The sequence below is a fragment of the Callionymus lyra genome, chromosome 4 (genome assembly GCF_982586985.1).
Source record: "Callionymus lyra chromosome 4, fCalLyr1.hap1.1, whole genome shotgun sequence".
NCBI classification, from domain to species: Eukaryota; Metazoa; Chordata; class Actinopteri; order Syngnathiformes; family Callionymidae; genus Callionymus; species Callionymus lyra.
The window spans coordinates 30,278,188-30,296,426 of record NC_141821.1 but is presented as its reverse complement, the minus strand read 5'-3'; the positions used below and the strand labels follow the sequence as shown (position 1 = coordinate 30,296,426).

Below are 18,239 nucleotides of genomic sequence, written 5' to 3'. Positions count from 1 at the left end.
CAGAAATAAGTTCTTGATTTCCCTCAAGTCGTACATACTGTAACTATTATATAGTGTACCAGCACTGTTTGTTTACCTTACAGCGATTTCACTTGTAATTTGTGTTCTAGGGTTTGCGTGATGTGTTTGAGAACTACTACAGAAAGCAAAGGAGGAAACAGGCTCGCCTTGTGCTGCAGCCTCACTCTAACATGGTATGACTGCACCTTCACTCTGTTTTTGTCCATGTGCACTTTAAGTCCAGACACTCACTGACTACACTTCTTAGACCCTCCTCACCACATAGACCCACTCCTCACCTTCTAAACACCTACCTCTTCATCATATCATTGAAAATATTGATTTAAAAGATAATTTAAAGGAACTCATAGATAAAGTAAGCTATTGTCTTTTGTATCTCTTAATCCTAATCATTCATTTTTAGCATGAAACTCTGGAAGGATACAGGCGGTACTTCAATCAGATTGTTGGGTAAGTCTACCTTTTTTTTTGCTTTCATATATGATCTATAAAAGTGGCTACAACGTCTATACATTTCTCTTTGTGGCAACACTATTCTCCCTTTTTCAACTCTCCTCCCCTCTTCTCCATGTAAGAGAACTTTGCCGTCACACGCATGTATGCATACCAGCTCACCCACAGCAGTATCGATTTATGGAGTGTGTGAGATGTCTGTTGATCTATTTCTGTTATTCCTTTAGTCTGTCTAACTTGTGCAGACACTTCTATAAACACAGCCAGTGCTGGACACTCACAAAGACCAGTCTGTTATTACCATTTAAACCGTTTAAAAGTGCCATCCTCCTTCTCCAACGATGTCATCAATCTACCAACAAGTCCATGCCCGGACCACGAATCCTTCGTGCAGAGCTTTTACTTTTTGAAATCAGTTAAGGGTTAATAGCTGCTTCTGCTGACTAGTATGTTTTAGTTCCGGATGAGTGTGATTTTTTTTTTTTTGGGGGGGGGGGAATTGGGAATATTACAATCTGCCTTTACCTGTTTTAATATAATCCGCCACCTTTCCAGGTTCTTTGTGGTGGAGGATCACGTCCTTCACACAACACAAGGCTTGGTCAACAGAGCGTATGTGGAGGAGCTCTGGGAACTGGCACTCTCCAAAATAATTGCAGCACTGAGGACCCATTCTGTAAGGACAAATCCAGTCTTTCTCTTTTAATTCTTTATTACCATTATTTCACTCTTCTGTTGTGTCAAAAATCATTGCTGCTATTCTGAACGGCAATATAAGCCCTAACATAAGAAAAGTAAAGCAAAGCTTTAAATCCATAGATTTCATTTGGCTCTGTATAATGTAACATCAATTGTTTCTGGCTGTTCTGTTCTTTATCAGGTTTCAGCGTATCTATGTGTTTCTATTGGAAATGGCAAGACTTTTCAAAAAGAATAATCTTGAATTATAACATTTTTTCAATGCATAATTTATTTCTCCTGTCTTCAGTCATACTGTGATGATCCAGATCTGGTGCTGGATCTCAAGAACCTCATTGTCCTTTTCGCTGATACTCTGCAGGTATGTACATTATAATACCACCAGTAAATCTTCCTGCAGCTCATCATAGTGCATGAGTTACCGTTGTTTTGCCCCAAACCAGTCCACTTATGATGGATTTCTTCTTCTTCTTCTGGTCAAAACTAAATCATGTGGTGTTTGCCAAGTGAAATAAAACAAGCTGAATACATTTGTTCATTGAATGTTTCTCAAAAAATGTATGTGTTTGCCAATCTCCGTAGACAGAGTTTCTTTCACAGTTTGACCTCTCAGAAATCATGTGATGTCAATTTGTACTCTTGTGTATTCGTTCTCCACTGTACTGGAAAGCACATGGATTTCGCTGAATGTGATTGATTGGATGATGGAGAGTTTAGGTTAGATGAGAAGAAAAACAGCAGAACGGTTGGAAGTGAACTATTTAGACATCGACAAATTGATAACACGAGCCAAAACCTCCGTAAAAGTTTCTTTTGCCAGCAACCTGATAGAAAGAAGTGTACGATGCTGCTGAGGATGTTCGGTATCGGTAGGATTTGTATTGAATAGCTCTGTTTTTTTTAGATGGCTAATTGCTATTTTTTCAATTCCCAATTGGGTTTTAATTTGTGTAATCTTTGTGTTCATTTTTAATAGTCATGACTTGTGCAGTACAACTTTTATTGGTGCTCTTTGACCCACTGCAACAAAGATCTTGTCAGAGACAGCATTTTCATACATTTCCATTATGGCTCGAGTACAGAGAGGACTTTTTCAGAAATATGAAAGGGGAAACCAACTTAACATTATTGATTGCCATTACAATGTTCTTACACAAGGGGGAGCCATAAACAAATATGTTTAATTTTCCTTAGTGCTGCTTCTAAATACAGGTTGAAAGTTCTCGCTGTAAACAAAGTTAGAATTTAACTGCTACCAACCGATCTTCTACCTCAGCAACATCATTGAATCATTCGTGGGAAATCTTTTTAGAGAGTCTTCACACTGAGCTACTGTTGAATGCGTAAGATCCGACAACAGTAAAGATCTTTTCCAATCCGTAGGTGTAGTAATTAGAATTGTTTTTAATTAAGGTGACACAACTTTTTTTTTTTTCTGCCTCAGGGTTACGGTTTTCCAGTTTCACAACTCTTCGACATGCTCCTGGAGATGAGGGAGCAGTATGGGGAAATTTTGCTGAAAAGATGGAACATCACCTTTCGGTAAATATTGTCAAATCTTTCTCACCTTCAGCCACACAAGGTGAATAGGAAGGTTTTACTTTTATTACTTAGTTGCCGGAGTCAGAGAATGCTGGAGAGCCTGTGGTGCCCTTTTAGTAATAAGGTCATTCGGGCGTACCCAGAGTTTGTGGGCCCACTAAACAAACATGCTGTTGTCGATTTGTGGGAAATGTCGTGGTTTTGAAGTTTTACGACCAGCCAGAGAGAGGAAGTGTCGCCGAGAATGGGCAGCGCCCTCAGATGACGCGTGCCATTGTTTCACCATCGCTTACAGCCAACGGCACCAATGGGAATTGCAGCAAGAGCGTACAAACAAACACATACTCCCTCATATTCCTCTACCTCTCTGTTTCACACTCAAACACACGGGAAGCCACAGGAATTTTGTCTCGTATTGTTGAATAGAGTGCTCTCCGGTTCATGGCCTCTCTATGGAACGCTGGAACGTCGGAACTCTCAAAGTGCCAACAAGAAAGGAGGTGGTGAAAGAGTCTGGGGTGGTAAAGAAACCTCAAGCATCAGAATTACCCCAATGGGATGACTCTGCCTGTTTGTCTTTTTAAGAGTGCAGGGTTTATTTCACCATAACTCAAGAACTATGTTGCACCTCTACAGGCAGGTGCTGGACCAGGACAATTTCAGTCCAATTCCTGTCTCAACAGAGGAGGAATACCAAAGTTATACCTCCCAGTTTCCAATGCAAGACCCTGAACTGGACAAGGTGAACCCAAAAACAAGATGATTGAGAAGTATAACTAGGACAGTCCTTTGAATGATCATTCTTTCTTTTTGTTCCAGCAACCCTTCCCTAAAAAGCTGCCTTTCTCAGAGTTTGTGCCAAAAGTCTACAGTCAGCTAAAAGAGTTTATCTATGCCTGTCTTAAGTACTCGGAAGACCTCCATCTCAGGTAAATGTACACACAAAACCCAATCTTGAAATGTGCTTTTTTGACATTTCTATTTGATAAAATATTTTTCTTGAACGAATACCTTTAAGGATCTTCTTCTTATTCCTCCACATGCCTATGAAATATTTTAAATACCAGATATAAGATTTAATTTTTTAAAACGAGAGAAAAAAGAATAATTTTAAAACTGCTTCACTGTTCTCATACATGTGCAGATAAAATACATGATTCTATAACATTTGCCATTATTTTGCTGTAGATTGCTGGATTGGTGTTGTTATTTAAGTCTTGTGTGTTCATCCCTTATCAGGTTAAAAAAAGCATTAGTCTGATGAGCGAATAATCATTTAACTCTTTCTTTTGTAATGAAATAATTGTATCAAGGCGAGACACTTTAACATCACATTTGCCCAAATACTGTATTCTTTCTCCACCAAAACTTCCTGATCAGAGAAAAACAAAAGCTTTTCATGTTTCAGAAACATTTAACATGACGTCGATCATCTGATAACTGTTGTTCAAAAGTTTTTTGTAAAGATATGAAGAGCCTTTTTTTTTTTAATACCCGTTTGTCAGACGGATTTTTTTTTCTGGTGCTGCCAATCAGACCGCTCTAATCACTTCCCTCAGTCAGAGTTAGTGTGTGGTTGTACACACCCAAATATCTGGTTACTACAAGCGTTCGCCTTTCAACAGTTTTCAAACGACCCAGACTCACAGGCCCGGAAGCAGACTGGACGAAGGGCCCGGATTCTGGTCATTGATCCCTGTGACCTTTGACCTTAACCCAAATTTGCATTTCTGATTGAGTGAAGACAAACAGGACTACATGTAGAAACCTACTGGATGGATATTATCAGTGGATGTTCAAGGTTATAATTTTACGTCAATAAAAACTTCTTTTTTTTTACCTCCAAATTTTTAAACCACTTTCATTTCAACCTTTGCATTAAAATTGTCAGAAAACTTCGGCACGTTTTATTTAATGCAACATTCTCTGGCTAATTGTTTAATCAAAATAAACCTCAATGTTGAATCAGTGTAGATGCAGAGTCAAGGGACATTAATAAATGATGTAACAGTGTTAAGAGTAAGGAGTTTTCAGTGTCACTTCTGTTTACTACTCCTCATGCTCGGCACAGACGTCTTTTAGCTGACACAGCCAGTGCTCGCTTATTGTGACTGATGGCAACATAAATACAGTGAAATTCTATCTAAATTCTGTGGTGTGTCTGTATTTGTACATTTGTCTGCAGAGTTCACCAGCGCACATTAACTCTTTGCCCTGCTCTCTTTAAACACACTTGGAATTTCTGTCAACTCTGCACTTCAGCTGCTCCAGGAATTGAAATCCTCCCGCTTTGAATCATCCAAGTGTTTTCAGGATTTATTTGTTTTTGTTTAAAAGATTGGAATCTCAACTCTCAACTTTGCCTTCGAAAATTACTCATGTTTGCGGTTGAATTCGAAAAAACAATTGACTAAAAATATTTACTTAATTAAACGTTCAATTTATGTATCACAGTACAGATTGGAATCCAGTAGGATCCCTACTAGTAGGATTTCAGATCCTTCTAGTAGAGATTCGAATTCCACTCTGTACTAGCAGAGATTGGAATCCTACTACTGTATTGGGATCTGATTATTGGAATTCTAATCTGTCCTAGGACACATGGGAATTCTACCAGGACAATCTACAATTCTAATAGGAGCTCCCATCTTGGCTCTTCACCCACTTGTCTAGTTGTAGTGCTTGTAGAGTCATATCTTTCTTGTGTGATGCAGTAGCTTTCCTTCTTTCTCTACCCAAGGCTGCTGATCATCTCTTCAAGCAATCTGTAGAATTCTGCTTTCTGCTGCTTCTCATCCGCCGCCATCACTTGATTAGACTACTTTATGCTGTCACTTTGACATCCACTTTGGAACTGGCTTGGGACGGGGAAATTAGCTCTTTTATACCGAGTCACTAATTTACGTTTTTTCTCTGATTGACATATCAATATTAAGATCCCAGTTCAGTAACAGGATTCCAATCTGTACTAGTACAGATTGGAATTCCATCTGTACTGTGACATATGTCACAATATGAAATGGACTTTGATAGTTGGACACATTTAGCCTTTTAAATTCCCAGTCAACTGCCATTGATCACTTGCCTTTTCCTGACTCTGCTTTCTAAGAATATCAAAATCATGTCAAAAGGTTTGCAATATGTCTGATTGCTAGTAATGTTACCGGTGCATCAAGTCCTCAAATTCCCGCTGCATGGATTTCTGTTCAAGCAAGGTTCTTTCTAGTTCAAACTTAAAATATAATCTTTTCTTATTTTTACGTTTCTATGAAGCTAAAACTCTTCTGGTCTGTTTCCTTTTTCATTTTCAATAAGCATCGTTTTCTCTTCTCAAATGACTACTTTCAGTCTCTAAATATCTGTCTATTGTTAAAGCAGTGGCAGGAATACATATCGGTATATCTTGTCAGGACTGTTTTTGCAGAAGCACTGCTGTTGTAATGGGAAAATGATGCTTAACAGTTTGAAACAGTGTTGTTAAAATGTGGCCTTCTGACTAAAGGGGATAATTTGATTGCTCAACTCTGATGACATATAAACTATTTTCCCCCCAAATGGAAGTTTAGCAGACGGGGAAACTCAGTTTAACTGTTTATTCTGGCCTTCTTCAGTGCTCTCTGGAAAGCTGTACACTTTTGTGTTTATATATGGCATATTAAAAATATGCTTTTGTGTGTTTCCCCAGCTCCACAGAGGTAGACGACATGATCCGCAAGTCCACAAATCTGTTGTTGACCAGAACCCTTAGCCACTGCCTGCAGTATGCCATTAAGAAGAAGAATGTGGGACTGGCAGAGGTGATGTGCTTGTGTGTGGTACAATATTAAAAAAACAGCTTATAAAAATGTTCTTAGGGCAAATTAATAACCACTTTTTTATAAATGTCACTCATTCCTCCTCATTCGACCTTAAAAAGGACACTTATGGATACATTTCTACTTTATCTAAAAGGTAGATTTTTTTTTTTTTTTAGTATATATATTTTTCTTCATTGGTATTCTTTTTATTCAATTTTGTTTAAAATAAGTATATCCTCTGTGCTATTTAAGTTTTGCGTTCCTGACTAGTCTCACTGGTGCATTAAACTACGGGCATTCGTATCTTGGCTGTGTAGAATTGACATAGTACTAAGTAATAATACATTCTTTTGCTTCATAATTTTCTTACAAAGATCTAAACTCTAAAAAAGAAAAGGAAATGAATGAAGAAAATACTTAAAAGTGAACTTTATATGCAGGAAAGTATGAAAAATGAAAATATGTTATTGGTTTAAGTCTTGTGATGATTTGATTTTTAGATTATTTATTTTGAAGCCGCTTATATAACCGGTTGAAAATGTACTTTGATTAAAAAAACTATATTGCACATGTTTCAAATTATTTTGCTAGTAAGAATGATCTGCCAATTAAAATATTCATGTTTAAATGAACAGCTGTAAATGAATTGATCTGTCTTCTGTGTAGTTGGTGCAGGTGATTATTAACACTACGCACCTGGAGCAGAGCTGCCACTTTCTTGAGGAGTTCATATCAAATATCACCAATGTTCCTCCTGACACAGCCAATGCCACCAAGTTATACGGGACTTCGACGTTTAAGGTAAAAACTAAATTGAAATAGAAAGTTTTTTGTTCAGTTTTTAATCCAACATGTCCTCCTGCAGGACGCTCGCCACGCAGCTGAAGCAGAAATCTATACCAGTCTGAATGCCAAGATCGACCAGTTCCTGCAGTTGGCCGACTACGATTGGATGGCCCCAGCGCAGGCGGGGAGCACTCTGGAACCAAGCGACTATCTGATCGACCTGACTGCCTTCCTGAATAGCACCTTCAGCGTCTTCACAAACCTGCCCGTTAGTATCTGTGCACACACACCTGCAGACACACACTAAAACTGGATGGTTTAAAAGGTTTTTAATGCTTATTTTATCACTGGTGACATTCTGTCTCGTGTTTTTTGTCAGCTGTTGATATTCTAAGTCACCAACAGGTGATGCTCTTTACTTCCTAATGATAAAAATAAGATCACTTAAATTAATGGTTGCTCAAAGAGGGAGAAAACCTGACCAGTGTGGGTTGTAAAAACTGCAGTTGGACGGCTGACATCAAGGGGGTGGGGGGTTCTCAAAAAGAAAATCTGGTAGTTCTGTGCATGTTGTTTGCAGGATAGTGTTACATCACAGAGGTCTGGAGAAGCAGACATCATTTTGGGGTTTGAACTATTTTCTTTTTCTACAGCAGTTTTTGTCATTTTTGTCTGAAACATTAGTTGGCATAAGTTTGTGTGTATTACACTAATATTTTATAGGCCATCGAAGTAACCATTAAGGTCATGCAGTTAAAGATGGGTTTAAGTGGGTTTGCTCATCATAAGCTCACTGGCCTTTCCTTGCTGCATGTTGACATAACAGGGCCGGACAATCGGCTTTAGCTCGTTACGGGCTAAGCCTGTTAGCTCGTTAACATGGGGCCCTATGAGCTAATTAAGAGGTGAGGCGCTCATGTCAGCAGCAGTAGATTAAGAGCGCTTGTTGTTGACTCTAGAGCAGGGGCCCAGAGGGATCATTCCCATAAGGGTAATCGTGCACAATACACACAAGGTAAAAATGTAATTAACAATTAATCAAGGCAAGAAAAAAAGTATTTTTTATTGAGTATTCCAATAACTTCAACAATTACTTTGTATAATTATTTAATGCCAAAATGTCTTGAGGTATATATGACCTTTGAGTTTTTTTAGTTTTTGCTAGATAAAAGATCTGCAATAATTAAATAGAAAACATTCACCTGAAAAATGGATGAAAACAAGTCTTTCCACTGTTTTTAATTTTCCCCTCAAAACTTGATTCTTGTTATCCGTGTCTGTAACTATGATCTAGTAATTAAGTATTTCTGATTTTCTGATTAGTAGATTAGTTCTCTTTAAGCAAAAGTTCACCAAAAATTTAAAATTCATAGTTTTCTCATATTTATTAGAGTAAACTGTTTCTTTTAGAGTTCTAGGCAAAAATGCAAGTCCATTTAAATTCAGCGACTCGAGCTCAGAAATCGTCATCCAAAACAACTTATTTAAAAACATTGAAAATACCTCCGTGGTGCTCGTCTGTAACCTCCATCCTGTATTGAAGCCTCAACAAGAGGAATTGTTCCAGAAAAAATAAATAAATCCGTATATTTTTCCAACATTTCTAAATGTGTCTTTTTGGACGAAGACCTTGACAACTATGCATCATTCGCTACATTAAAATGTACTTACATTTTTTTTGGTCTATAACTCCAAAAAGTAAAAAAGATTAGTCTGAAAATAATCCCAACCTTTAGTCGACATGAGGGTGAGTAGAAAATGAATAACATTTGAATTTTGAATGATCACTCATTCACCTAAAATAAAAGGAAAGGATACATGATAAGAATATTTATCAAAGTATGTCATTTAATTTTATGTTGAAAACCATCTGTTAATTCAATATTTTCCGGACTCTTAATTTGAACATATAATCTGTCAAATTTGTCCTGCGACTGTTTAAGTACATGGACGCCACTCAAATATGCTTCTCACACTCTTGAGGTTTTAAGACGCACGGATTCCGTCCAAGCGGGTCACAAGGCCATAAGGCCGTGCGCACACGGTGGCTGAGCCAAGTGTTTTCCAGCACTTCTGAGGAGATTTTCCTACACCCCCACGAGCCCCGGACATGACCCCGTCACACACACTGCGAGGGGCCTCCTAAGTGGATCAGATACTATGGATCTAAAAAGCTGGGTGGTATGACCCTCTAAAATAAAAGGTGATCATATAAAAGTGTTGCGTTACACAGAAATGAATAAGATACTCTTGATGGAAGAAGAGTTCGGGGTAGTATAATAATAGAAGAAAGATATTAGAATCTTTAAAAAAAAACCACAAACACTTCGAATTACTTATATTCTGTGTGTCATTCTCCAAATGTTTCTGTGATAATGGGTAAAGAAACAAGTTATTTCCCCTATTTAAATGATGTAATACAATATTCAGCAGTGGTCGATATGTAAACGGTCAAACACGAACTGTATTTATTAAATGGAGAATAAAGGTACATCATTGCTGCTGTATATATTGGTGTCTAAGGAGACTTTTATCATAATCAATCAGTAGTGTGTGATTTCAAAGTGTAATGTTTTGGCCCCTTGCTTAACCGTATTTGCTGCTAGGTGTAGGTGGTTAGTGTTAGCCAAGTCTTACTCGTTCATTTGGCCTTGTCTGGCAGAAAACTCAAGCTTGTAAAATAGTGGAATGGATTTAATTTATATTGTCGTTGTTTGTCAAATTCTAATGTCAAGTCAGCACAAAGACTAATACTAATCACTAATCAAGTGTAATCAGACCCTCAACCGTCAATGGCAGGGTTTTCTAGATTGATTAAGAAGTGCTACGATCTTCTTTAGAGTGCCCTTAAGAACGTTGTGGAAGAAGGATGTGTTTCCCAGAGTTGGTTTTTGATGATCTTTCACAAGGAAATATAGGATTTGAACTGAGCCACCATTAACAGCCTTCTTGGTGACCGACTGCTCTGTGAAGTTTATTGAATTACATGTTTAAGTTTTCCATACACATCTGCATATATACGTTTATAGAGCTACTATGTAGTGATCGACTGATGAAGCTTAATGAAGCAGTGTCATGATGTTTAGAGGTCAGTAGGTGGCGTCATTAGCTTAAAAATGACGTGATGTTTCATTAGAACAGTTATATAATAATGACGGTGCTTCATGACGCTCTGTCAGACCACAACTACTACTATGACTAAACTTTAAACAGTTAAAAAAAATCAGTAAAACTTCATTCAACACATCCCTTTGCCATATAATCACTGCAATAAATTAACATGGATGCACAAAAGACTTTTGCTGCACGAATTGTCATACGCCAATGATGCATTCAAGGGCGTAGAAAATGTATTAAAAAAACGAGAAAATGCACTATAACGGTTTTCAGTCCAATAAACCAAGTAAAACCTTATAAATGTGTTGCCAAAGCCCACTAAGAGCTTCTTATGAACCTTCTCTGGTTTGATCTTAAGGTTCTCCTAAGAAGGCAGTTAAGAACGCGTCTGGGAAACGACTTTAAATTAGCAGTCCTTCTTAGCCGAAATTCCTTAGGAGCCTTCTTATGTCCTTAATCTGGGAAACCTGGTCATTAGCTGCCATTCTGGTCGTCTCTTAAAGAATAAATGATTGGCAGCTAATTTGATGACTTCATATTGAGATTGTGTCAAGCAAAAGGGCAAATTTGTTAGGCAACTTGCCACCTTTGTGTCTTTGTTAATCTTCTATCTATGTGTTTTTGATTATATTTCTTAAATTGTCTTGGTGGAGAGAGTTTCTGACATGAATCGAATGTTTATTGTACTGTAGCTCTTAAACTATATTAAAATTTGGAAGAGATTTTTCAGTAAACATTTTTAAGGCTGCATGAGTTTGAGGAACAGGTTGTCCAACACCAGAGCCACCAGAAGTTTACAACTACGAATATCACAAGAGACTATATTGAAAAAAGGAATGGAAAAGGTGCCCGGAGTAAAAACCATGTGATAATTAGGAAAGAAACCACAGCATTTTCTTTTTATAAGCTTCTTGATCACTTTTTTGCGGAACACTGAGAAAGTTGGCAGCTTTGCTTCTGTGAATGTCCTTCTAACCAAATTCCCCACAGGGTTTGATGAGGCTGGTGCGCTCCTATTTCACGATCATATACCGTGACACTTTGGACGCAGCCTTCCCTCATCTTGTCTTATACTCAAAACACTAATGTTTCAAACCTTTTCTTTTGTTTCCGACTGCTAAACTGTCCGGTTGTTGTTGTTCTTTTGTCGCAGGGAATGCCTGTAGAACATGCTATCTTACCGGTGAGTATCCTGGTCATTAAAGTAACAAAGTGAGGCCAACGAACCAATGAATGAACCTATTAACCCCTAAACTTTAACCCTGAGTCGTTACCTAAAGTTGCAAAGCTGCATGTAGTTTAAAGTGAGACCTAGCGTATGACCTTGCTATAGAAAGTTAAATAAAAAAGTAATAACATTAAGCATGTCTACTTCATTTAGCCACATTAGCATTAGCAACCAGTTGTTTAATAAAAACTAAACCAATGATAAAATGTGTGATATTAAGTCTGCAACATGTAAACCGACTTAAGCGATTGTTTAACACCAAACAGTACTTTTAATTAACGACATCATCATTAACTCTAATAATTTTTAAACACCATTGACTAATTTTTTATATATTTAGTGTAGTGAGACACTGACTTCCACTTACTGAAATACTAGTTTATTTTTGTAGTTGAAACCTATTTCAGCTTCAAAAAAGCTGGGTGGGAAATAAATTGTCCTTCAAACCCAAAAAGCTTCTATTAAAGTCCATTTTCATTTTTATTTTTTTTCTAAAGTGTAAGAACATCTTTTTTTGTCCCACGTCGAGCTGCAGTCAAGGAAACAACATTTAGAAGTTCTGGCTCCGAAAGCTTCCGCACGGATGGTGTTGTGATCTTCAGCTTCTACAGAGTGCAGCAAAAACGAACTGGAACCACATATCGTCTGTTACTTTGGTTGAACTCAGGTTGCAGCAAGCCATAATCACATGATATTGTTGGTGTGATTCCACTTCGACTCTTGGCTGCTCCGACCTGCTGCTTGTGTGACTGACAGGTTTCTGGGCTGATAGAGATCATATAAGAGACCGTGTCCAATCCCTTCCAGGAGTTGTGAATCATCATGCCTTGGTGTTGAGAAGCCCTGACTGATGGTTCTGTTGTATTTTCCGCATGGTTTTAGCATGAGGCTCAAGCGGATTTCTAAGAGGGAACATTTCCGAACAAGTCTCGGTTTTGATTGAGATGCATATCAATGTTTTATGGAATCAAACACTCGAACATGTGCGGCTCAGATTATACCAGAAAATTTGTCGACAATTCTTAATCTTTCATCTGAGGTTTGAGCTCCAGGTCAAGCTTATATTTGGAAACATTCCCTCAAAAATATGATAAACCCGAACCCTTTTTCTGTTTGTTTTACAATTTGGCTTGTATTCAGTGGCTACTCTGTCAAAAGTTGATCACAGCGAGTGTAAATAACTTGTCAAGGTTAATTGTGAGTGAAGCTACGTAAGCAAGTCTCCTCGAAAGAAGCGTCCTTGAGTCGGCCCACACACATGCTGGTTAATTAAAAAATACAAATGTTTGAATATGAGAGCACCGGTTGCCTTTGGCCACTAACTGACGTTCTGCTAGCTGCGGCTCCAGCGATCGGGTTTTACTTGGAAAATATCACACACGGTGTATAAAACGGTATATAAAGCCTCCTTTTAGCTGATGTTTGTGATTTCCAAACCCTTGTAAATCAAAATCATAAATAATAAAGTAATACAATTTATTGACAGCACGACCTTCAATTATGCATTCATGATTTGTATTTTAGTGAAATTACTTTTCAAGTTTTTGTGGAAATGTTCATATACTTTTATTGGCTTTTGTGAACAAAAATGTCTTCATAAGGGTTTTACAAGAATATTTGACACCAGTATTCTGGAGCTCACATCTCTCTCCTTGTCTTGTTCAGAGCCCTCTCTTGATTGTTCCAGTGTTTTCTGACCCAGCTGATTCCTCCCTCATCTTTTCCACTTTTCCTGCCTTTTCCCCCAATTTCTGGTCTATTTGTTCAGCCGTTAGAAGTAGAGTAGTTTTTAATGAGCTCTCTGATGAACGCCTCATTAGATAAATGGGGGGGATTTGGGAAAAAACAGAGTAGGGCCTCTCCTGACACATTCAGAGATCCCATTTCTTTTAGCTCGAGTTCCTTTATTTTATTTCTGCGTTTTCTCTTTATTCTTGTGACAACAGAAAACACGTTTTTAATCTTTTTTTGATTACTCTATGATCTTTGATCCATTTCTAATTTAGCATAAATATAATGGTAGTATATTTTAAAATAAATAAGGACATCTGCTTTATTATTTAATTTAGCTTTAATTTAATTTCCTATCCGGTGAAATACCTGTTAAGTCACTGCAACCTATCGAGTGGCACTTATTATATTCTGCAGAATAATATATCAGTATTCACCATATATATAGGTTTTTCTTGTTTAGTTTCCTATTATCTTAAAATTCCTAAAACTCCTATAAGTGACATATTTCTTTATTTTTAGTTCTAACCTCAAATGTCTTCCCTTGTGCGCCCCAAGCTAATTGTTTCCAGTTGTCTGCACTGAAAACTGTCACAACGCCATACCTGTCTGAAACACCTACCTGTATGTTTTTGTTTGTCAGTCAGAGCTGGAGCTGGACATGTAAACAGAGTAAGCCCATTTCACGCTCAATCTCGTCCTTTTATAATCGACCTTTGGGCAAGTCTGTCTGCCGGATATCCGGCAGTACGGTGTACATTTTAGGACATCGTCAGGTATCACACTAAACAGCTTCATCCCTCAGACGAAGCAGCCTCATAAAAACATCCTAAAATGTACACCGTACGGCAGTCTATTTAAAAGTGGAAGGAACCTTAAAAGAGATGAAACAAATTCAAGAATATTGACCATCTGTTGCAAGGTGAATTAATTCATCTACTAACCGGTGCTAAGAACCAGGGTGTTTTACTTTCCTTATTCATGAAACATAAATGACAAAAAAGTTTTTTTTTTAAGTCTTTTTTCTTGTATTCTTCATGTACTCAATCTAGATCCAAACAAGATACCTAGGCACCAAAAGTCATCGGGGATCATGCCTGAATCCTTAAGGAGATTTTGCGGTTGTTGATATTATTCTTAAAACATACTCGAAAAAGTAATGCTTGGACATTTACATTTTTCTAAATTTAATTTACAGAGTCCTTTTCTGTGTAATACAGCAAGTGTCTCAAAGACATCTGGAACAGTTGAATAATTCTTGATACCGGTTTCCTTTCATCACTTTAGTTTCCCACTGCAATGACCTTTGAATGTTTCTTGGGTTCGCACACTTCTGCATGAATGCAGATGTGGAGGTCAAGATCCAGGCTACAACCAGATCAAACGACAATACAAAACAAGCTCGCACACACTCCATCAAGCCCACTAAAAGCACATATTTTAGCACCAGTATTAATGCATTGTCATGCACTTCCTCATCCAACGCTTTCGTTGTTATTATGCTACTTCATCATTGTGACTGCACCTGGAATGTGACCACTCTTTTATGTGTCACTGTAGGGATTTACGCTTGTTCGTTTTTCAACTCGAGAACGACCACGGATGACTGTTGTATACGTGAAGTTGTCGATCTAGACTTTCAGTCTTCAGGTTTTCCTGTCTCTCAGTTCTATCATACATATTTAAAGAAATGTTCATAGAATAAATAATAACTTTTTTTTATGCTAGTTTTGACACGCACATCTCTTGGATATAGATGCTAATAATTGTAGTATCTTCAGGCACCGTAGAGCTGATGGACGTGGCTAACATTGAACATCATTTGTCCTGCACAGGGTAAAGTGGCTCAGACGGCCTGCATGTCGGCCTGCAAACACATCTCCACGTCGCTGATGCAACTGTTCGATGAGGTCAAACAGATCTCCATGGGAGCATTGCACCAGCTGGACGCTGATGTCAAGGAATGTGAGGGTAAGATGTTAGACTAGTTCATATATTTAAAGAAAATCACTGCTTTCACCCTGCTTTTCTTTCTTGTCCTGTTTTACTTTACTCTGTATATCCATTGATTAACGTTTTATATCATCTGTTCATTAATCCAGACTATAAAATTCACATTTAAAAGCAAGTTAAGGAGATGATCGTAAATATTTCTTAACACTTAATTACTTTTGTGTGTATTGTATTTGTTTCCTATTCTGTTTCCTTTGCAGTTCATTTTAAAAATGGTTAATTTAACTTAATGTGCCCTGTAATTTATTTTTGTCTTCTTTTTTCAACCGCTCTTCTGTTCTCTTCCATTAAAACGGTTTCCATGCCATTTTTTAATTCTACCAAACTTCCCATCCTTCCCCGCACTCCTTCCTCTCCCTCCTACTCCTTCTTGTTCTCTGGGACTTAAGCATGCACAGATAAAGGAGAGGGTGGAATGAATGAGTGTGAGGCGTTGTTGGCTCAGTTTGTACATGATCAAGGTTCTTAGAGTCACAGCGCTGGTCACACTGTCTGTGTATGTGTGTTTGTCTGACATGATGCGCAGTGACATGCGTGTAGTGCTGCATAGAGGTTAGGAGGTTACAGAGTTACTCATTCACAGCAGACTGGGGGGTTCGGATGAGAAAAACATAGAATAGATGGGGCGACATTGGAGAGAAAAAGGGGGTTCTAGGTATGGGGTAGGTCAGGATTCAATGGAAAGGAAGCCTGGGCCCTGGCGGGGATGAGGGTGGGAAAAAGATGAGATTGTAGATGAATGGAAGCTGGAAACCACAGGAATTCAGAGAGCTTCAGAAACGATCCATTGATACAATGTTGTAGACATTTACTGAATGACTCAAGAAAAATAATTGGTAATAGTTCCGTAATATTTATAGGGCAACTAATGTTAAAAATCAACTCTATTTTATAAAGTTAGCGAACTATGATGTCATAATGGCTTTACTCCTCCTCCAGCCAGCTGTAATCACACCCCGCTTTGTTTATACAACAAGTCCCTGCGAGCTGGAGACTTCAGGTATTGATGATGTGCGGCGATAAACCTTGATGTTTGACCAATCACCACAGCATTTTCTAATGTAAATATTTCAAAGAAAAGGGAGTTATGTACTAATAAACACATACTGATAATACAATAGAGGTCCAAGATATATTTAAAAGACACTTAAATTAACAAATGAGTTTCCCCCTATAAGTCAACCATTAAAAATACTGAGGAAAAATGTCACTTTGGATTACTCATGGTTTGTTAAGCATGTTGTCTTCCTGTAATTCCTGTAAAGCGATTGAACCACTTCAGAGCGTGTTAAAAACGTTTGTTGAGCGGGACCACGTTCAACTCCCTCTGAAGTCAACCTCTTCAACACAAATTTGAAAAAGGTCTTCATGAACAGACAGGAAAAAACATTTCTGGTATTTTGACTAACTTAAGACTTGACTGAAATATTTACATCACTCTGCTGTGATTGGTCAAACATCAAGGTCTGTCACCGTGTGTCATTAATACTGTAAATCACCTCCAAGACACTTTGTTTTCATTAACTGTTTTCATTTGACTCGCAATGTATTGTCATGAAAAGATTCTACGAATAATACAAGAAATGTGTTTCCATTTATGATAATTAATGAAATAAATGACGATAGACTCCGTGTCTAAAGAAAGTTGAAGACAAGGAAAGGTTTTCTTAAGAGATAGCATCACACAGTTTGAGACCGGCTCTGTGTCACAGGGTCACTGAAGGTGGCAGGCGTGTAATCATGTGTGCGCACGCGTGTGTGTGCGCGAGTGTGTGTGTTTGAAGGTGAAGAGATTAGCTACAGACTTGCTCTTTCTGCTTTTTTTTTTTTCCACTTCTTCTTCTTCTTCGCGGCAGCCTTCTTTTCCCTTGTTCCTTGATTCAATCGGCTTGTTTACGGGTCCCACTGACGCCAAGACCCCAGCTCACACTCCACACGACCCTGACACACAAACGCGAGGCCGTCGCCCACAGGTTGAATATGTCCTCACACATGCATACACACTCATGAATAACTCGGTAAAATAAAACTTTCAACCTCCACCTTTAAGAAAGTTTGATATACACAACGTGGCTCCATCTAGAACCCGCACACATCCTCCTTCGCTTTCTAAGCAGCAACATGACTCTGACACCCAGTCCTCCCACCTCTCCCTCCCATCACCTCACCCCGCTCCTTCTTTCTCCTCCCAAGGCTGTCATTTGTCTGCCAATCTATCCCGATGCATAGCAAATGCGACCAGGTCTTTTATTATTCTGTTTTTCACTCTCTTCTCTCTCCTGCTCCTCCTCTCTTCCCTCTCTCTGGGGGAGGACCGAGGGGTGGCGGGTTTGTATTTTCCCACAGGTTTTGCCAGAGCCGGCCCGGTCGCAGGCTTCCAGGGTGACACGTTGCTTCTGGCCTTCAGTGACTTGAGACAAGTAGGTCTTTGTCTCCCTCATGGTCCTCTCCTTCGTTTACTCTGTCTCTGAATTTCTTTTCTTATTCCACTATCTTTTTTCGGCCTCCGCCTCTTCCCCCTCTGTCCTTTTCATCCTTCGTCCCATCCACCCTCTCCAACCTTTCCTCCTCCTCCTCTTCTGTGTGCTTCTCTTCTTTTTGTATTCCACAACAATATGACTTTCATCACTATCCATCAAAGTTTAAAAACTGACATGCCTCATCATTCATGCATTTTGAATACATCGACCCAGTATTTGACTCTTCAATAAACCCCTGGTTTTGTGAAAAGCACCGTTTTCAGGCCCACCTGTGTGGACGTTTGTCGGCAACAAGTGTCAAACTCTAGAACTAAAATAAACTGAAATATAAACTTGAAATTTCTTATGAAACAGTAGATAAACAAACCAATG

General features: G+C 38.4%; 1 protein-coding gene across 1 annotated transcript in view; it reads left to right on the top strand.

Annotated features, from left to right (window-relative positions):
• exoc6b (exocyst complex component 6B) overlaps positions 1–18,239 on the top strand; it is a 54,572-nt gene that overhangs the window by 17,286 nt on the left and 19,047 nt on the right. Inside the window, exons 9-20 of the mRNA XM_087789668.1 lie at positions 111–194; positions 425–471; positions 1,030–1,150; positions 1,463–1,534; positions 2,618–2,715; positions 3,352–3,457; positions 3,535–3,644; positions 6,401–6,512; positions 7,179–7,313; positions 7,378–7,566; positions 15,210–15,345; positions 17,734–17,807. Of these exons, the coding sequence (XP_087645794.1) occupies positions 111–194; positions 425–471; positions 1,030–1,150; positions 1,463–1,534; positions 2,618–2,715; positions 3,352–3,457; positions 3,535–3,644; positions 6,401–6,512; positions 7,179–7,313; positions 7,378–7,566; positions 15,210–15,345; positions 17,734–17,807 (1,284 nt within the window). The remainder of the gene's footprint in view (positions 1–110; positions 195–424; positions 472–1,029; positions 1,151–1,462; positions 1,535–2,617; positions 2,716–3,351; positions 3,458–3,534; positions 3,645–6,400; positions 6,513–7,178; positions 7,314–7,377; positions 7,567–15,209; positions 15,346–17,733; positions 17,808–18,239) is intronic.